A 22,230-nucleotide genomic window follows, 5' to 3' on the forward strand; every position below is an offset into this window, starting at 1 on the left:
CTCTCTCTCTCTCTCTCTCTCTCTCTTATGGAGTTCTTAGTGTGCAATCTCTCTCTCTCTCTCTCTATTATGGAGTTCTTAGTGTGATTTAATCCACCTTAATTATGTTGCTTAATCTATGTCTATCACCATGATCAATCTCATTTTGGGATTATTTATTTAACAATCAAAGAGATCGTAGAAGTTGGCAAAGGCAGCATAATGATACATAAGGTTGTTTTTATTGTGGTAAGCCTAGATATGTGCAGGCAGATTGCTATAAGAATCAGAATGACATGCGAAATGAAAAAGTGCAGCAAAATAACTATGCATTCTCTAGCAGAAATAATGAGGATAATGAGAGGTTATTTGTTATGCAACATGTAGTTAATGCTATGTCTGGGAATGATATAGCAACATGTAAGGATGATATATGGTATGTTGATTCAAGTGCCTTGAACCACATGATAAGTCATGGTGAATGGTTCAAGGAAATGATGAGTCTTGAAAGACCAGGTTTTGTTGAAACAGGGGATGACACTATTCATCCGATTGCCCATGTTGGAGATGTGCCATTGTCTATGCAGGATGCTAAGGTGAAGTACTTTGTCGGATGACACTATTCATCCGATTGCCCATGTTGGAGATGTGCCATTGTCTATGCAGGATGCTAAGGTGAAGTACTTTGTCGATGTACATGTTTTGAACATTACAAAGAATCTGGTTTCTATTGGCTAGATGATCGACCAGGGTTTGTAGATGCGGTTTAACCCTGATAGTTGTTATGTAGAAGACTTTAAAGATAAGTGCAGGTTGGTTGCAAAAGGGAACAAAGTGGGAAAAATGTTTACATTGAATGTAAATATGCCTAAAGTGAGTGCTAAAATGTTTGCAAATAGTTTAGGAGTTGTTATAGATACATACATTTGGCATAAGAGAATTGGGCATGTAAATGTGTCTATGCAGACTAACGAAATTGTGATAAGGTTACCTAAGTTTAAGGTTGAAGGTATGTAGAAAGTATGTGAAGCATGTCAATTTGGAAAGCAAACAAAGCAGGTATTTTCATATGACAAAAACGTGAGCAAGAATGTACTAGCTACCAAAGCTGACCTTATCCTACCATATTTTTCATGCTTAGAACTTTAACTGATGGTTCCCATGTACTAAAAATGAGGAGCTGCAGACAACCCCCTCTCCCGCCCACAACCCCCTCTCCCGCCCACCCATAAGCCTCCTCTGGTTGGGAGAACATGGGGAGAAACTATCTATATAACTACATAAGAACACCATCCTAGTCCTCCCAAGCCAGAAGTGCCGTGGGAATCCTAGATGAGTCGCTAAAAGTATTTATGTCACTGTCATCTGATGTCGTGTCTTTGCCCTTCTTCTGGGATGAAGACTTGTTACTTGTAAAAATGATATAACGTACTAGGTAGTGTGTAGACCATAAATATAGACTAATTTAAGATAGAACAATGCATGGTCATATACTTACTAGGGCCAACATCTAAGTGGGCAAAACTTTAAGGATGCATTTTTGGATAGGACTAAGATGTTTTCACCCAGGGGTACCGGGACATAGTGACGAAGAGAAGATCCCAAGGAAGGGTGGTTATTGGGGTGGGCTTGGGCGGGTACGGAGAGCCCATAAAGAGGAGCGGGAGGGTGGACATCGTGAAGTATCTCATGGAGACGGAGCCCTGTCATTTCCAAATCTTTGCTTTTATGCCCCCTTCATTTCCCAAACCTCAGTACTATTAATAAGTAGCACGGATAGAGAAATGGAAAATCTATCAAATTGCTGGGTAGATTCGCTAATGAGTCTCTTGTTTTCATTTGAGTAATATGAAACGGGTCAAATATAGAGGAGATTGACGAGTTGGTATAGGCTGGTCAGATGGTTTAGACCAACCGGGGAAACAAGATCGAGATTGCAAAGCCACCCCCCTTCGTGGCCTAGCATTTAAGGATTGGGACAGATTGCACCTTCACCCCTCGGATTGGGTTGGAAGCGGGTTGCACCTCTCGGATTGGGTTGAAACGCTATTCCTTCTCTTGGCTTTTCGGGTTCTAACTATGCGTGTTTAAGGGTTTCAGACCTGTAGTGACTTTAAAAGCTGTACGGAATGACCATAGAGCAGAATCAAGCTTCACATCCCAGTCATCCCTATTCTCTGCTACTATCTTCTTCAAAATCTTCACCAAGATCTTGTTGGAGCTCTCTGCTTGACCATTGGCTTGAGGATGATAGGCAGTAGACTTCTTATGCATAATCATTATAGGCTAATCCAAGTCTAATTAGACTAAATCAAGGTTAATCTAGATGCTACTTTCTTTCATTGGTATCAAAGTCATGTCTTTGATCCATTTCCATCTTAATTTGAAGAAACTTTGAGGGTTTTTTTGCCCAAATTTCAAAACATCTCAATCATATCCAAAATGCACCTTAGAAGTCATATTACAACTCTTCAAGCTTAATTCAACACTGCCCAAAATTTCAAAATGTCTCAATCCTATACAAATTTATTCAAGCGTGTTGTTTAAATTTCATTTAGATGTATAGGGTCCTACAAAGACAATGTTTATGGGTGGCTGTAGATACTATGTAACATTCATTATTAATGACCACACGAGGAAAGTGTGGGTGTATTTCATGAAGGAGAAGAGTGAAGTTTTCACTCATTTTTAAAATTTCAGAGTGATGGCTGAAAACCAGACAGGAAAGCATGTAAAGTGCCTAAGGTCAGATGGAGGGGGGGAATAGTTCTCCAATGAGTTCTCTGATTTCTTGCGGAAGAATAACATTCAGAGATAGTTTACATATAGATACACTCTGTCCCGCAACAAAATGGTTGCTGAGTGGAAAAACAGGCACATTGCAGAGATAGCACAAGCATTGATAGCAGAGAAGAATATGCCGCATAGCTATTGGACAAAGGCTGTGTCTACAACAATTTTTATCATGAACATAACTCCTACTGTAGCCATACATGATATAATACCAGAGGAGAAGTTTACTATAACAAGAAACTTGATTTGTCTCACTTGAAAGTTTTTGGATGTATTGCATATGTGCATGTGCCAAATGAGTTACGTACTAAGTTAGATCCAAAGGCATAAAAATGTGTGTTTATTGGGTATTCCCTTGAGCAAAAATCCTGCTACACATGAATTGAGAGTAAGCAGGGATGTTGGTATTTGATGAGATGAGTAGCTGGTATGTTACTAAAAAATATGATGTTGGGGTTGATGTAAGTGGAAATGTGGTTGCACAAAATGCAAGTTAGCAATCACAATCATTAAGTGGACCAGGAGAGTCCTCATGTAGCGGTTCTCTTGATAGACCATGGAGTGGCAGGCTGCATCATAATACCAGTCCTGGAAATGTAGTTGGTACATCACATAAAGGCGTAAAGAAAGTGGCTGAGCCCCTTGGAATGCCTGATATTTCTGCAAGGCATTCTCTTATTGATGGAGAGTCTAGTGGCTCAAAGATGAGGAGCTTGGGATTCCAGCAATGAGAAAACCTTGTGTAAAGAAGGCTTTGAAAGCCATGAATTCAAAGTTACAAAGATTTGGAAGAGTTAAAAACCCTATGTAGAGGTTGACCTACGATGGTCATGTGGCACATCACTATGCTTACATGGCAAAAGTTGTGTAGATTATAGAGCCCACATGTTTTCATGAGGCTTTTGGAAATGTGTGTTTGGGAGAAAGCTATGGATGAGGAGATGGATGCATTGTATGAAACTGAGACCTGGGATTTGATTCGGTGCCATTGCCTGAAGACAAGAAAGCTATTGGATATAAGTGGGTGTATAAGGTGAAACATAACAGTGATGATAGCATAAGCAGATACAAGGCTAGATTGGTAGCCAAAGGATATGTGCAGACACATGGGATTGATTATGAGGAGACGTTTGCCCCGGTTGCAAAGATAGCAACTGTGAGAGCTGTGACTGCGGTGGCTGCAAACTAAAGGGTGATTTTTACATCAAATGGACGTAAAAATGTGTTCTTGCATGGTGACTTACAAGAAGAAGTGCATATGGATCAGCTACCTAGTTTTGAGGATACATGTCACCCAGAGTATGTATGTAAGCTTCATAAAGCCTTGTATGGGCTAAAGCAAGCTCCACGAGCATGGCATGATAAGATTGCTGAGTATCTTGTCACTATTGGTTTTCAAATGGCAGATGCAAATCACTCTTTGTATGTGCGCAAGAGTGATAAGGGTATTGTGATCATCACCCATTGATCTTATTGTTGGGAGCGACAACTTGGAAGAGATTGAGCCTGTGAAAAGTCTCCTCAAAAAGAATTTTGATATGAAGGATTTGGGAGATCTGCGCTACTTTTTGGGCATTGAGGTCATTCGCACACCTGATGGTATTTAGTTGCACAAAGACAGTATGTATTGGACATGTTGTCCAAGTATGGGATGCCTAGTTGTATGTATTGGACATGTTGTCCAAGTATGGGATGCCTAGTTGTAAGCCAATCTGGGTGCCATTAGATCAAAATGGCAAGCTCAGTGCAGATGCAAATTGTGTTGGAGGACCCCACTATGTACAGGAAGATTGTGGGGAGTCTGATCTATGTCACAATCAGCAAGCCAGATTTGAATTACACTGTTGGCTTCTTAGAGAGCCAATTTATGTAGGTTTCACGCAAACCACATCTTGATAGTGTGCGACGCACACTTCGATATTTGAGGGCCATTGTTGATTATGCATTGTTTTATGCATTAGGTATACCATTGGAGCTATATGGATACACCTATGCAGATTGGGCAAGTAGCACCTCAGACATGAGATCTTCCAGTGGATTTATGTTTTCATTGGGGAGTGCTGCTATGATATGGAGCAGCAAGAAGCAACCCATAGTTACCTTGTCAAGTACAGAGACATAGTACAGAGGAGCTGTGGTGGCATCGTGTGAGGTAGCTTGGTTATGTAAGCTACTTGTTGATTTGGGGTTGCATGTGGAGAGAAAGGTTGTCATATATTGTGATAATCTTAGCAGTATACAATTGGCCAAGAACCTAGTTGTCCATGCGCAGATGAAACACATTGAGGTACACTATCACTTTATTAGGGAGAGAGTCTTGGCAACAAGCGACATTAACTTGGCCTATGTCAGGACATAGGATCAAGTTGCTGACATCTTCACGAAGGCCTTGGGAGCTAAGAAGCTCCGTAGATTTTGAGATATGCTCGGAGTTCATGAGCTGGAGTTGAGCTTAAGGGGGAGTGTTGAGATTTCAAGCTTAACATGAGCTGACACTTAAGAAGCGCCTATGTGACTGTTTGACATGTACATCATTGACAAGTTTCGTAGCTGGCACCAATATATCTTCGCCAGAGATTCTACAGCTGGACTACACTAACTAGTCCACACCTACCCACTCCACTTTAGGATGTTCACATTATGGACTGCTTGTATATACTCTATAATGTGTGTTAGTCACTTTATCTCCTTTGTAGACCTCTTTTGTTGAAGAAGAAGAAGAAGAAGATCAATTTTCAGCCTCTTATCTTATATGTTCTCTTCTAGGGTTGTGAGAGTGTGTATGTGCTTGGAAGAGCTCAAGCTCCCTTCTCCCCCGCATCTTTTCACTTTCAACCAAAGGAGCCTCGTCCATGACGCTCCACCCCGCCCCTTGACGTCCTCTCACATCAATGCTACAAATGTCAGAGCTTATCCACCAACAACTCAAAGATAAACTCAAGGGTAAGCTCACAAATCTAGCCAAATGGGCTAATCAGTACAAAACCCTCTTTAGGGGTGATGATTAATAAGTACATGTCCATCCTCACCCACATGAGGACCCCAAAAAAAGATTCTCTAGGTGATTAGGAAAATCTAGGTGACTAGGATCATGGGCACACCTTTTGCCCTCGCCCATACACAACACCACCTATAATTCTCACTAAGCTTTGTCCTATATGCACACTGCACAAAGCCTCATTATCAATAGCCATCTAGGTACATCTTTGGATGGGGAGACCATGGTGGGTGCAAGCCTGGTCAATGGTATGACCCATCGCCGAGATCTTCTTAATCACCCCCGCTTTGCCCCAATAACTATGCCTAATCCATCCTACTCATACCTTCTTCTTATGCGCTCAACACCTATGGATTCTTGCCATCTTATACCACTCCTATCAACACAGAATCCCAATTCCACGAGCTAAAATGAAAGAAGAAGACAAATCACTAAAAGAAATAGAGAAAACACCACACCTCAATAAATTAACACCCATGGGAGCCAAGATACCCATCACGGTGTCTCGATGAAAATGTTAGACCTTCATGTACATCACCATCGACAACATCTTGAAGCGTAAGCAGTTTCCATGTGAGTTACCTCCTTGTCCCTCCAAAATTTCCCCCTTGCCACTTGCTTACTAACACCATGGTTGTACTAACCCCTCCTTAATCCCACCACCTACCACTTGGATAGTGGTTATTAAGTATTCCATGTAGCTAGTCTACTCATTCAAGTACTCTGACTCCTCTAAAGAGGATGTCCAACCCACAAAGGCGACAAAAAACAAAACTACCAAAAAAAAAATAAAGAGTACTACTGGGCCCATACAAGAAAGTGAATTCATAAGAGTCCATAAGACTAGCTGGATACTTAAGCGCCAGTACTCCACTAACTTCTTTCCATCTTACTAACTCCCCCACCCCTCTCATTTCTGGAGAGACAAGAGAACCACCCCAGTGCGACACTTCCCAGCATCCCTCGACAACCTCTTGCCAATCACAAGAACCCAATCGAGTTTAGGAAGGGGAGTATGTTAACCACATATTGGTTAACACATTCCTACGATAACTATGTCTGCACACTTATGTAATGGATGCCTGCACTATATTGTAAATCCCATTATTTGATGAGGGAAATGCCCTGAAGACACTCCCAAGTATTAAGCTTCAAAGGAAAGATGAGGGGATCTCGGTCAGTTGGGCAAACCATAGAGAAAAGCCTTGTAACTATGTTTTGGGCGCCTCAGGTCACTTACTCCCAAGCGGCCTAGTGGAAAAAGGCTTGGAACTATAAAGTCCAATTTCTCTTGTTTATAACTCATTCTCCCATTTGTGCAATAGAAGTGGAGTGTTCTCTCTTCCTCTCTCTTGCAACTCTAATCTAGCATGTGTGGTGTGCTTAGGGTTAGGGTTTGGGAGTGCTAATCACTTGTTCTCTCTTGCTTCTTCTCTTCCTCTTGCTTGAGTGATTAGGCTACCATCACAGAGATCCCACACAATCTTTGCAAGAGAGCTTGCACCACCCACATCGGATTAGCAACCATCTCGGTGTGACAACGTGTGCGAGAGGATGGTGGTGGACGAGTGGCTAGGGTGGAGCTCTTGAGCATAGCTCAAGCTTGGAAGATTGGTAACTTTCCATGACACGTTAGGGTTAGCTTAACACCTTCTTGGACATAAAGTATGCAACTCCTAGAATCTAGGAGAGTTGCTATTTTCGGGTGAGTTTGATAGAAATTTCATTCGCATCATCTCTTAAATTAAGACATGTGGCATCTAGAAAGAGACAAGTGTTATGGAAGAATCACCTCTTAAATTAAGACATGTGGCATCTAGAAAGAGAAAAGTGTGGAAGAATCGCCTCTTAAATTAAGACATGTGGTATCTAGAAAGAGACAAGTGTCCCTACACTTGTCATTTCACCTTACACTTGTCAATTTAACTTAACACTTGTCAAATTAAAGTAGCCACTGTGTCAAATCCAAGTAGCCACTTGTCATTTGGAGATTACTCTTTCCATCCTAGAGCATTGAAGCCTCAAACATATAAATTGGAGCACTCCATCTTCATTTGGATAACACACTTCTCATCCTATTGTAAAGATTCAGGCACTTTGTGCCCATGGTTTGATTTGATAAATTCCAACAAAGGGGAGGAACTTGTTCCCCTCTCAGTGAGGTTTCGTTTCTCTTTTCTCTGAATCCTACTTTCTTTAATTATTTGTGATTGTTAATTAAGTGGATTTGTTTTACAAGTAGTTGTCACTCAGGATTTTTTTGTCCATCCTTTTATGGTTAATTGGGGATGCCTAATTACCACTATGTTCAAAGCATGGCACTTGGGTGATTCCAAATATTCCATGTGTAGGACATATGAAATTAGGGATAGCTGGAACTAAGTATTGGATTTATTACTTATGTGCTGTCATGGACTTGTAGCATGTGTTGCTAACTTGTAGTGTGTTTGAATGGACAACCTTGTAGGTTGGTGAGATTGACGGGCCTTGTGCTCGTAAGTCGAATTGGCTGATGGCGGTGATATGGTGCGAGCTATTATCGGGATGGTTCTAATTTTGATATTTTTGCCGTAGTGTCTACTATGAGATTTTGTATTTGGCCACCCCATTTTGATGTATTCAGGTGTGGACCTATTGAACCGCCCGCCCACTTTTGTTATATTGGGTGTAGATTTATTTATTTGCACGTGAATTAGCCCTTGGGGTTCTTTTTGTAATTATCCTTTAGTGTTTAGATAGGAACACTTTAGCTAAGCTTGTGTTAAAAGCAACACCCATTTTTGTAAAGGGCAAGCCCATGCATAAGTGTGCATCTATTTTTGGCTTATGGGCTATTTTGATTAATAAAGCATATATACTCAAGAAGTGGAAGGAAGACGACACTTCTTGAGGGGGGATAGATTGCACCCAATGATTCTCTCTTGTGTTTTTATGCGATGTTATGCTTTTATGATTATTTATTAATTTTTCAATTATGGTAATTCGATTGAAGTGATGAACCAGTTGGTATTTGGTTGGACGGTGTGTCTCCCCATGATCCTAGTGGTTTCAATAGTTTATTAATTTTGTCACTTTCACGTGCCCCACGCTCAATGTTGAGCGTGGGGCACGTGAAAGTTGAGCATCCCAAAATCCTTCGGACCACCACTAGCTCACCTTCATTATCCAACCCAAGGATCTCCGCTTACATTAACTACGCCAATCAATTAATAAATTAATTGATTATTTTTTCAATACAAATAACCACATAAAATACAACTAATTGAGACAATGCAACCAATGTTGTTACGTATATATAGACTTATCCGCATATATTCAAAGTAGACTACATTCACCTAGATTTAGAAAGATGTTCCAATCTAAACTCGTCTAGGAAAGAAACATGGGAATACAAATTCCATGAATTACTCTTAACATGCCTACTCTCTAATTGTCACCTAAAAAACAAACAAACAACCCCTAGAGCTTCTACTATTCATTCATGCCAACCACTATGCCGATAAAGATAATTAGGCCATGGAGGTGTAATAAGACCCTACTAATACTTGCGTAAAGCACCTACACGAATTACTAATTTTTTGGAAGTAGGCCTTGGTGTATGTGTTATAGGCTAAAGAGCTCGATGAATATATAGCATTGAAAACGGCCAACCAAAAGCAGCTAGAGAGGATCCATGTTGAGGCAATTACGCAACACCATTTGGAAGAAAACGGCCAACCAAAAGCAGCTAGAGAGGATCCACATTGAGGCAATTACGCAACACCATTTGGATGAAGAGAAAATAAAGGTGCTTAAGCACAAATACAAGTCATCGGTAGAGCTTCATACCATAATGCTCAAGTCGAATAAATATAAACACATGTTAAATGAGTTATAGATTGAGTATAAATTTATGAATGGCGCCCTTTTTGATACTGTTTGGCGATGGATGCTGCCGTTTAGTAGAGGCGCTGTCATCCTTTTTTTTTCACTTCTTCAGTCACCTAACCTACTTGGCAAGGTTAGGGTAGCAGTCCTCGCCCCCCCTTGGGTGTATGGGCACCAAGTGGAGGGGTACCTCGACCCTGCTTAGGGATCAAGGCACCGGTTCGAGTGTTGGGGCAATATAGAGCCCCCAGGGCCCCAGAGCTGCACTCCTACCGTCACACCAGCAATTTCCCCCTTGGCCCCCAGCAATGGATCAGAACAAAGAGGCACTTATGAGGCAAGACAGGATGCTTGAAGATTTCATGGACACAAAGAAGCAGCTAGATGACTTAAGGGCAAGAATAGAGGAAATGAACCTTCTCTTGCTCCAGAAACAAATAGAAGAAAAAGATGAGCTCTCCAACCAGGTGCTCCCAAAGGTTCCCTTTGCTCCATCTTTAGGTAATCCTCCTACCAATACCCCTCAAGTTTGCTTGCCCCCAGACATGGTGCTTGCAATAGAAATGGATTACTCACCCAGGTGCCTAGTTGGTATCCTGTTTGGCCCTCGTCCCCCTGTTGAATTTTTAAGGAGCTGGGTAAGGAATAACTAGGTTAGAATTGGGATTGATGCTAAGATCATCCAAGCCCTCCCCAATGGCTACTACATTTTCCTCTTTAAGGACTCTAAAATGGCTCTCAAGGTCATGGGTTTTGGCCAGTGGATGTACAGGAACCTCCCCTTCTGCTTTTTTAGATGGTCCAAAGAATTTAAACTTAATGGCCCTAAGCCTTTTGCCTATTCGGTTTGGGTGGAACTGCCCAATCTCCCCTTTTACCTTTATCCATGGATTAAAAAGATTGTATCCCTGTAGGAAAAACCCTCGGCCTTAGACCCAAGAATCGCTACAATCCAACTTGGCATCCCCAAATTCTTGTTGGAGTTGACTTGGACAAACCTCTAATTGAAGAAATTAAAATTAACTGTGGGGAATACACCCTTCATCAAAAGGTCCTCTATAAGCACCTTCCCAATGCTTATTTCCACTATGGTGGGCAGGGCCATGTTATTATGAATTACCCTATCAGGAACCCAAATCTAGGAGCTCCTAGTCCCCCTTCCCCACAACCCTTTGACAGTAGAAGCCAACACGCTGGTGGCAATGCCCAACAAGGTCCCCCTCTCAATACCCCAGGCCCTATAAAAGAGAAAGAAGACATGTTTGTGCTTCCCAACAAGAGGAAAACAATAAGACAACACAGACCAGGCGAGCAGAGGACCTATGCTAATACATATGCCCTTCTAGATAACCCCTCTGACCTAGAAGATAGTGAGGATTCCCAACAGTCCAGTCATTCCACTCCTTTAAATATGAACATGGTCAATTCAGAAGTCAATCAGATGTATTAGCATAGGCTAACAAAGGGCCTATGCTAATACATATGCCCTTCTAGATAACCCCTCTGACCCAGAAGATAGTGAGGATTCCCAAGGGTCCAGTCATTCCACTCCTCTAGATATAGGAACAAGATCAATTCAGAAGTTAATCAGATGGACCATGACCTTATTAATCCATACCAACCATTAGAGGAGGTGAACCAGAATAAGGATTTTAAAAGGGTGAACCAAACCCAGCCAGACATAGATAATGGCATGCCCAATGAAATGGAGGTAGTGAAAGAGTTGAAAAGAGTCCACGCTCTGGTGGGCTCCACTACTCCGCAATCAGCAGCTAAAGGGGGAACTAAGAAGCCCAACTCCCAAAGAAAAAAGTAGATGAAGTGCTCTACCTTGAATGTCAAGGGGTTAATATACCCTTCCAAGACTCAGATGGTTAGACAATGGCTCAAAAACAAGGCAAGCTTGATTTTATAGCCCTCACTAAAGTGAAAGTCAGTGGTTTGGAGCTAGGAAAAAGGTTGCAAGCCATTTCCAAAGACCACATCTGGATATACACTCGCCACTCTCAAGGTTCTAGGGGAGTGGCAGTAGGAATACACCACAACCACCAAGAAGACCTAAAGGATGTTCAACTGGATGTATATGACCAGTGGGCAACCTTTGAGATGACTACCTTCTCCTTCATAGGCATTTATGTTGCACGCCCACCGTCTAATAGGGTCAGAACTTGGAGGACTCTAAGATTGGTTCCAGATCCTATCATCATAATGGGGGACTTTAATATGGTTGAGACTAGAAAGGACAAGTTTAGAGGTGCTGGACAAATTCTCAAAGGTGTTGAGCTGCAATCCTGGCATAGTACCTTAGATTTCTTTGAACTATGTGACCTTGGGAACTTGGGTGACTTCACCTGGCATAGTTATGCTGTGGGGGAACTAGCTAGAAAGGCCATACCGGACAGGGGTTATGTTAGAAAAAGTCTATGTAACACGTTTATGAGGATTGAATGTGTTAGAAGGAATGATCCAAAGTCATGTCAAATGAACTAAGGTTGAAGGGTACTTCATGGCCTAAGGTTAAAGGCAATGTAAAAGCTAGAGGATCAAGTAAATGAGGTAGATTCTGTCATGACATAACTGATGATGTATGTAGTACCTCTTGTGTGTGTGAAAGGACAATGACCTTTGGGGAGATGGAGAGATTTTAGGAGATGCCTTTTGGCTCTTTGTAAAGGTTGTATCATGCCTATTTAAGAGGCTATTCCTAATGAAGAAACACGAATTCTATTGCCCCATTCATGTTGTTATTATGCTGTGATTAAGTCTCCCTAATCATGCTTAACTAGTACTTAATTACTAGCTTTATGATATGGCTCATTTCCATCCACCATAGCTCATCCATTGAGTATGAGATCAAGCTCATTCATACATTTAGTATTCTAACATGGTATCAGAGCCACATTTCATTCCTAGGCCTAGTTATCATCATCATCTTCAAGGCATTAAACCATGGTCTTCATTTTCATCAAAATGAAGCTTTCCATTGAAGCTTCAACTACATAACCCTGGTCTTTTGCTGATTGCGGGCTGAATACTCAACCATTTCACAAACTTTTTGGTGCAAAAGAAAGCTAAGAGGCGGCGCTTTCAGCGTGTAGCTGCCCGAGAGTTCAATCGCCAGCATCGCGTCGCCATTACGCCTGCAAATCGGCGCCTTTTTTCTGCAAAAAATGGCTACAGCAGGAGACATGGTCCATGGTTTACTAATTCCTTTGGTGAGCACTTTAGCAATGATATGAAGCTTATACATATTGAATTTCATGAGCATTGATGCACTGTAGCTGCTGCTTCAAGTCATTCATCAGTTTTCAAAGTGTCTGGAGTGTTGAGGCTCATATCAGTGATTTACTCACTTGTTTTGGATGGTGTTGAGCTCAATAGCTTAGCAAATCACTGCTATTCATTGTGTTCAAAGCATTTTAAGTGAATCATTTGGGAAGACCTTCAATGAAACACTCAAAGTCAACTCTGTTTTAGGGACAGCCTTCATATGAATGGATAAGGTTTGAGCTAATCCAATATGATTTTGTACTTCACTATCATATGGTATTGTGATGATGTAATAATAAACATCACAATTTAAAATCCTCTTCAACATTATCATGACGGAAAGTGATGCAGAATCCTCAAATGAATCATATGTGAGAAAATCCCTCAAAAGCACAAGAAAAATCAGAAAGCCAAGGATGCGGGTAAAAACTAGAACCTACTACTATCATCATGCTAGAGCTTTAGGGTTTGGGGAATTTCTAAGTAACAACATGCACTTGTATGTTGATGGTGCCTTCTAGTTTTTGAACTCTCTTATTTCTCATGAGACTAGACACTGCCATTGTTTGGTAAGACCTTCTCATGGAGATGTCATCTCAAATCCTCATTAAAAAATTCAATGGCCATGACTTCCACACATGGCAAGTCAAAATGAAGTTTTTGTTGATGAAAGATGGTGTTTGGGGCATCGTCAATGGATCTATACCTAAGCCCAACACTAGAGAAGGGGAAATCTCATGGCAAACCAAGGATGAGAAAGCTCTTGCTCTCATTGCTCTTGGATTGGAAGATAGTTACATTCATTACATTGGTAATGGTAACTCGTCACAAATAGCTTGGAACACACTTGACAAATCTTTTGGAGCACAAGGTCTACACAGTAAAATCAGTTTAAAGGTTGACTTTTTGGAGCTAAAAATGGAAGAGACACTTGCGTCTCATATTAACAAAATGAAGAGCATAATGGCTCAACTAGAAGCCATAAATGAAACAGTCAAAGAAAGTGATGCCATTGCTATACTTCTCAAATCTATGCCTCCTGAATATGACACCATAATGCCCACTTTGAAGTATATGCATGATCCCACTTTAGAAGGCATTGAAAGTGTCCTTCTAGAAGAAGAAAAGAAACTTAAAGGAAGGGCCACCATAGAATTTATGACTCCTGCATATCTTGTTCAAAAACAAAATGGTAAAGCTCTTCAATGCTCACACTGTGGAAGAATGGGACACACCATAAAGAACTGCTACCACAAAGACAAACCAAAGCGTCAATGCACCATTTGTGGAAAGCCAGGACATCTAGCAGACAAATGCTACAACAAAGTGGAAGCAAACATTGCTAGCACTTCAACCAATGCAGCCAACACTACTACCACCGAACAATGTAATCATATATCCACCTCTTATAATGATGAAGAGGTACCTGATGATGAATGGGCTTTTTAAAGCCATGATGATGCTCTCCTTTACTCAAGATGTATGTTCACCTCTGACCACCAATGATGTAGGTCATGTGATATGATGTATGCTCACAGTTCTCCTACGTTGGCCATGTAGCCCACAAGGGGGGGATTAATGGGAGTTGGGTCTCCATGCTCAACACATGATGGTGCACATGAGGCACAATGTTCATGGATATGGAGTATTGGAGAGACATGTTTTCATGTTTATGTTTTTTCAGTTTTTAGAGCTATGCTCCCTATGAGCTATGCTATCTCTTTCATGCAATGTAGAGCTATGCTCCCTATGAGCCATGCTATTTTCTTTTATGCAATGTATTGGTCAAGGAAGGGTATTACACTATGACATGCCTTGATCAAGGAAGGGTGTTAGAAGGAATGATCCAAAGTCATGTCAAATGAACTAAGGTTGAAGGGTACTTCATGGCCTAAGGTTAAAGGCAATGTAAAAGCTAGAGGATCAAGTAAATGAGGTAGATTCTGTCATGACATAACTGATGATGTATGTAGTACCTCTTGTGTGTGTGAAAGGACAATGACCTTTGGGGAGATGGAGAGATTTTAGGAGATGCCTTTTGGCTCTTTGTAAAGGTTGTATCATGCCTATTTAAGAGGCTATTCCTAATGAAGAAACACGAATTCTATTGCCCCATTCATGTTGTTATTATGCTGTGATTAAGTCTCCCTAATCATGCTTAACTAGTACTTAATTACTAGCTTTATGATATGGCTCATTTCCATCCACCATAGCTCATCCATTGAGTATGAGATCAAGCTCATTCATACATTTAGTATTCTAACAGAATGTAGAACTGACTTTTCCACATGCCTATCTGATCACTACCCCATTACCTTACTCTACTGGACAACTACGACAAAAAGGTCCTCAATCAATGCTTTCACATTGACCCTGCTTTGTTCAAACTGCCCATAGTCCAAGAAGAGGTTTAAAAAATATGGGAAGACTTCTTTGGAAGGGTCACCCCAGTCCCAGGGCCTGGATCCTTGCCACCAAATCTACCCAATCCCTTCTGATTTGCATCAGGAAAGGAGATGACCAGAATCAGGAAGTTAAGGAAAGATTAGCTCTGTCGCCTGAAGTTAAAGAACATGGAGGAACTGGCTAATAAGACAAACCCCTCAGTGGAGGAGGTGTGGAGCTCAGATCAGAAAGGAGGAAGAGATCTCCCTAAAACATGCCAATCTCTTCTTTAGAGATTGGTGGACAGGTAAAATTGATCTCCCCACCCCTGAAATGTTCAAAATGTAGAAGGTAAAAGAAAGCAAGGATAAACTTCCCTTCCTCAAAGATAACAATGGAATTAGCTGTGGTTCTGAGGAAGACAATAGAAAGGTGGTCTTCCAACACTTCAACAATATATTCAATAAGGGGGGTGAGCTCACAAAGGATCAGATACAATGCATAGCAGTGATAGGAGAAGCCAGAAAACCCAGTATCCTGGAAGGCATCTAAAAAACTATGGAATATAATCTATCAAAGAAAGAAATTAGCAGGGCAATAGACAACCTAGGGGAAGAAAAGCCCAAGGGTGGATGGCTTACCCTCAAAATTCTTCAAAACCTTTAAAGAGACCTTGGTGGGCCTCCTTCTTGATGTTTGGCAAGAGGCTCTATCATATGGAGCTCCCCCCTCTCAATTGATGAAGGTTGGATCAAACTTATTGATAAGAAGGGAGAGAAAGATAACCTAGGCAATTGGAGACCCATCACTATGCTCACAAGTGCTTATAAAATCTATGCAAAAGCCCTTGCTATGAGGCTCTCCTGCCACATGAAAAGTTGATTAGGTAGGAACATAAGGGATTCATAAAGGGTCGTTACATCTTGGATGCTATTATTACTCTCTGGGAGGGCATGGAATTTGCTGAAGAAACCAAATTATCAAGATTATATCTTGTTCAAAATAGATTTTGGCAAAGCCTATGATAGACTAAGTTGGCACTATGTTTTGGAGTCTCTTAGACACATTGGGGTAGGCAAGCACTTTATCCAAATGGTGGGGACCCATTTTTGGTAATGCCACAGCAAGGGTTAATGTTAATGGGGTGCTTTTGGACGTGCCTAGACATATACTGCAGAGCATCAGGATCAGTGTGATAAACCATCAGAAAACTAGGATCAGGACAAGACTCTAGAGTGGTTGATTCATGCAGGATGCAAAACATTGGAAGATGGGGTGATTTTTAGACCGTTGGGTATCCCAATGGGCTGCAAAGTTGCTATGAAATAGAGGTGGCAATGGGTGTTTATTACAAGGCAAACTCACTAGGTGGCAAAGAAGACAACTCAACCTTGTAGCAGGTAGGAAAATGATCATCAACCACTTCATCGTTCCCTCTGTTATCTATTTTCTAAGCTGCTGGAGACCCCCAAATGATGACCTAAGCAAATTCATAAGGTTATGCAAGAACTTTCTATGGAGGGGGACCCATGGTTAAAGTCAATATCAAAGGTAAAATGGGACTGGTGCTGTTTGGAAACTAGGAAAGGGGGACTTGGTCTTCTAGATGTATCTAAACTGGTTGACAGAATGGCTGCTAAGTGGGTTCTGAGGAGCATCTTAAACCCTTTAGAAGATTAGGCCTGGTTGATTAATAGGAACACACATCAGTTCAAGCTCAAAAAATTCTCCAAGTGGAAGAACCTACTGCCTCTGACAATATTGGTGAGGTGAGTAAATATCATATTAAACCCTTTAGAAGATTAGGCCTGGTTGATTAATAGGAACACACATCAGTTCAAGCTCAAAAAAATCTCCAAGTGGAAGAACCTACTGCCTTTGACAATATTGGTGAGGTGAGTAAATATCATATTAAACCGGTGGGTAGCCCTCTAATCATTTCTCTTGATCAAGGCAATGCAGGACCTCATGATGTTGAGAGAGATAGTGGTTACCAAAAGGACACTGTTTTGGTGAACCCAACACAACACATCTATCCTTTTTGAACTTCATAAAAAGCCAAAATCTATGATAAATTTATCTATCTACTCTTTATTAAACACAACTTACTCCCACTCCACCTGGCCAAACTAGAGGGAGAAAAGAGAAAGGAAGAATTTTGGATTTTTGAAATTTAAAATGAAAGTAATGCCTGGCTGCAGCAACAAAGTGCATGTCACCTACTTGTTACCTTTTAACAGTCGCCCAATTGTGCTGACAAACCGAATAGGCCACCAAAATATTATTTTGCATTTTCATTTCGATTAAATAGAAGGTTAAACGCTTTTCTCTAATGTTTTTTGAAGAATCCAATTGAATGCCCACCTTCTTTATAGATAGAAGGTTTTCGATTAAATAGAAGGTTTTACGCTTTTCTCTAATGTTTTTTGAAGAATCCAATTGAATGCCCACCTTCTTTATAGAAGGTAGGTACGTGTCATTATTATGTCCCCCTTGGGCCTCTCTTGTCATGGCCCATCTCTCTTCCTCTCTCTCTCTCTGCCTCTCTCATAGATCTACGTTGCATTATATATTCTGTGTGTGTCATTGTTTGTCTGGCATAGGTGGGATCCCGCTTCCTAGTTTCTCTGTACTCTCTCTCTCTCTCTCTCTCTCTCTGAACCATGGCGGCATGTAGAGAGGGTCGCGATCACGACTCTCTCTCTCTCTATTGATGGCAAGCTGAGCCATGGCGGCATGCAGAGAGCCTCAGTACTATCTCCCACCACGGGGTCTTAAAGACCCTTGTCAGGTGGCATCAATGGATAGCATTGATCAAAATTGCGACGCCTTTTTTGGGGTGTCGGATAAAGTAAACTAGGGCAAGTAAACTACGCCGAGTAAACTATAAAAACTGGGAAAATTTCATCTTAGTTTACTTTGTAGTTTACTAAGCAATTATAGTTTACTTCTTAGTTTACTTTGTATTTACTAAGTGGGCATAGTTTACTTCCTAGTTTACTAAGCAAATCATAGTTTACATCATGGGATGAGGGTGAATTTGGATTTGGGACTTAGAAAAATTTGGAGCAAGATGTTATGTGCAAAAGAGTATTTGGACTCGAGACTTTGGGTCACCATTGGAAACCTCTTACCACTACGCTATACCTTCAATCAAAGAAACCATGTGGTTTCAAGCCATTATATTCTATGTTTTTTACCCCTAGTTTACTTGGCGTAGTTTACTCGGCCTAGTTTCCTTGTCGTAGTCTACTTTATTCCCAATGGCCCAAAAAGGTGTTGTGATTTTGATCAATGCCATCCATTGATACCACTTGACAAAGGGTCTTTAAGACCCCGTGGGAGATAGTGTTGAGGTGCATAGAGGGTTGCGATCAGGGCATTCTCTCTATTGTTTGATGGGTGAGCAAAAGAGGTGAAGGAGACTGAGCATTGCTTTGTCGAGGAGGGGCTGTGCTGTAGAGAGGAAGGGGGTGGTAATAGCTGGAGGAGGTGCCTGGCTGCCGTATGGGAGGGCGAGAGAAAGGGGGGGGGGGCATATACCGATGAGATGTGAGAAGCAAGATGCATATCACCTTCTTCTCATACGAGTCAGCCTAAAATTTGAAAGACGTCCTTATTTTTTCTTTTGAAGGGCTTTTTTTAACTTGTTTTTTTTAAAAAAAATCTTTTGTGCTCGTGTGCTTTCATGCCACCATCAACAGCCAGCAGGTTTTGAACCGAGCACCTCATGCTTAGGATTTCAACACCTTACTCTGCTCATATAACTAAATTTCCCAAAACCTTTCACTTCCTTTAAAAGGTAATTGTGTTTTCACCTGTCTTGTGACGCTCTTGGAAGGGTACTGCAACCTTCAATTTCTAGCTAACGACATAGTCGCTTCTCGGACCTGCTGCTGCTATGATTCGCGCGAGTTGCCCCACGAACCCCTGCTTCCTGTGCGCCTTAGCCGTCTGTTTTGCGCTCTACTCTGCAGCCATCGCCCTCTTCTTCCACTCCTGCTCGTCGCTGCCCTCCAAGCCCCGCGTCCTCCACTTCTTCCTCCCAACCCCCACGCCTCCCCCCTGCCCAACGGAACCTTCACCGCCATATCCATCCAGCTCTAAAGATCCTCAAACTCTCCTCAAGGTTTTCATGTACGATCTGCCGAGAAAGTTCACCTACGGGGTCATCGAGGAGTATCTGCGCGCCAGGTCCATCGAGAGTAAGGGCCCCTACCCTGGCAACCAGCACAGCGCAGAATGGTTTCTCTTCATGGATCTGGAGAAGCCGCAGAAGGAAAGGGTCGGATCGCCTGCTGTGAGAGTGGAAAGGGCAGAAGATGCAGACGTCTTCTATGTTCCCTTCTTCTCCTCTCTCAGCCTCAACGTAAATCCTAACCCTAATGGAACCCTATCTGTGTCTAGAATGAGCTACAGTGACGAGCAGATGCAGATGGAACTGGTCAAGTGGCTTGAAGGGCAGGAAACCTGGCACAGACACAGAGGCAGAGATCATGTGATTGTGTGCCAAGATCCAAATGCCCTGCATTCTGTAATCGACCATCTAAAGAACTCCATACTTTTGTTATCTGATTTTGGGAGGCTGGATGCAGATCAGGGATCCTGGTGGAAAGATGTAGTGCTTCCGTACACACACAGAATCGCTTCCTACGTCCGAGAGAACACAACCGTAGAGCGCAACACACTCCTCTTCTTCATGGGAAATCGCTTCAGAAAAGAGGTGTGTTACTCTGTTGTGTGTTGAACTTCTCTTAAAAGTTATGCCTTAACTGGCCTCAGCAACAATGTATGGTGGGCTGTGGATTCCCGTCTACTAGAGTGGAATCATCAAGGTGAGTGACTGCTTTATAGCTTTGATTACATATGATAAGACACCAATCTAAAATGCTGAATTGGCTTCAGCAGCATGACCATCTATCCTCCCCTAGGGCAAGGACTAGAACTTGAGAGAGGAAGGGGAGTCACATCCATTGCCCTTCGGTACAAGATCCAGCTTCAACCATGGTACCTACCAAGAACGTGACCCTAATATGCTATGCGAAAATGTGGAAGCATTTAGTTGACATTCCCAGCACAAAGACTTGGAGCATTGCATTACCTTTTTATTTCCATTCACTTCTTGTAAGACTAGGTAAATCATATATTAAGGTATCTCCACGGAGGGATTGGAAAGATCTTGAAGAGTATAAACTGTCTTCACACACCCCTCCCTCAAACTCCCCCCCCCAAAAAACAGAAGATCTGGAAGAGCTAACGGCCTTTACCCAGTGACTCTCTTGTTGTGAGCTTGGCTGAGCTCATGGACAGCCTTATGTAAGCTTAAGGCGATTGAAACTTTCAAGTCATTACTGTGAGAGGAGACGACTTCTTAAAATTTATGCTACTCTCCAAAACCAATGATAGTTGTCCTATCTATTCTAGTTTGGTAGGTCCCAACTTCCCAAGTTGGCGCAGGCAATGCCACTTGAGCAATGACTAAGACCACTTATATATCTCGACATCTTAGTTGTAGAGTTATGGGAGTTGAGCTCAATTCAAAGCTATTTTGCATGCTTAATTCACGCCTACTGGTTGATCTTGATCTTTGTAAGACTAGGCAAATACATGTGTACCTTGGATAAGGAGCTCTCAGATATGTGCCATGCTTAAGGGGCAGATGTAGAGTTAGGGTTCTCTAGGGAGACCTACCCCAAGTGAGACCTGTTCTATACACAGGATAGGTGTGTATGTATGGGATTCTCCCTAGGGTAAAATTTAAATAGGGAGTCTTGCTGCTCATCTCATTGGAGACTCCAGAATTTCTATTTGAGCATATCAGCCTTGGTGCGGGAAAGTGTTTTTGGGTTAGGCTTAACCCTAATGTGTAGGAAATGGGGGTAGAAAACGAGAGAGAGAGAGAGAGAGAGAGAGAGAGAGAGAGAGAGAGAGAGAGAGAGAGAGAGAGTGTCCGTTCACACCAAAAGTCCCAAGGGGAAAAACCCGTAGGATAAAAGTGCCCTTGGAGTTAGTGCCTGTTCACATGCAGCACTACATGCAAGAGCACTACATATAAGCTGAAACATGCAGAAGCTTATAGATGAGGATTATACTTTGATAAATAATTCCATCCCTTGGTTCTTGACAATGAATAGTGCAATGTAGAGAAGATAAGAGTGCAGAGGGAGAGAGAGAAGACAAATACACAGAATTGGGTCCCAAGTACCCTCTGAAGGGCCCCCATCACGTATGGTGTATTTGCTTTATTGAATGAGTACAATAATAGATCATTGGTTGTAAATAGCCCGGATCGACTTTGGATAGCTTTCCTTGGCTGAGACCTTCGAGCCTGAAATCACTTGACTTGTCTACAGCCCTAGAATATCAGCACTTGCAGGGTATGAGGTGGTTCATGCCTCTTGCTGCTCCATGCTTATATAGGCCTTAGACATGCTGGTTGGTTTGCTTCAGAGGTTGTTGGCTTGTTTCTATCAACCCACGACTTGAATAATCAGCATAAAAGGTGGCGCTTTTTCTACATGTGAGCAACATTGCTAGCCAATTGGGCCTCAGTTGGCTCTCAAGATATGTAGCTGGTTGACAATATATCTTGCTGCCCTGTTGTTATGCATTGTACATCTGTTTGCTGTTCGACTAAAGTACGCCATACTGTTGCTCTGCTTTGGTTGCCGTGCTGCCGTGGAACTATCTTGGTCCATACACCCTTGTACGGCCTTTTGGGGCTGCTTTGGTTTGGGCGACAAGTCTACAGCTGATCATTGTATACTTCATCATCTACACGAATCATTGGTGTACTTTGTTTACAAGCTTGGGGTATGGTGGATGTGGTACTAGCCCGGTGAGAGATCTTGTGGGCCATCCCTGCAGTGTGCTCGGCAGCGAGGAACAAGCCCCGCTCCCTTTCAGGAATTTATTCAGGAACAATCCACGGGCTCGCA

The 22,230-nt window shown here is 42.0% G+C and overlaps 1 protein-coding gene across 1 annotated transcript in view; it reads left to right on the forward strand.

The window, feature by feature from the left end:
* The first annotated feature begins 19,089 nt into the window (after nucleotides 1-19,089).
* LOC147602885 (putative arabinosyltransferase ARAD1) overlaps nucleotides 19,090-22,230 on the forward strand; it is a 63,360-nt gene continuing 60,219 nt past the window's right edge. Inside the window, exon 1 of the mRNA XM_086797063.1 lies at nucleotides 19,090-20,015. Coding sequence (XP_086653189.1) covers nucleotides 19,194-20,015 — 822 coding nt within the window. The 5' untranslated portion in view covers nucleotides 19,090-19,193. The remainder of the gene's footprint in view (nucleotides 20,016-22,230) is intronic.

This window comes from Cibotium barometz, chromosome 65, assembly GCF_041138505.1.
Source record: "Cibotium barometz isolate CiBa-2024 chromosome 65, ASM4113850v1, whole genome shotgun sequence".
NCBI lineage: Eukaryota > Viridiplantae > Streptophyta > Polypodiopsida > Cyatheales > Cibotiaceae > Cibotium > Cibotium barometz.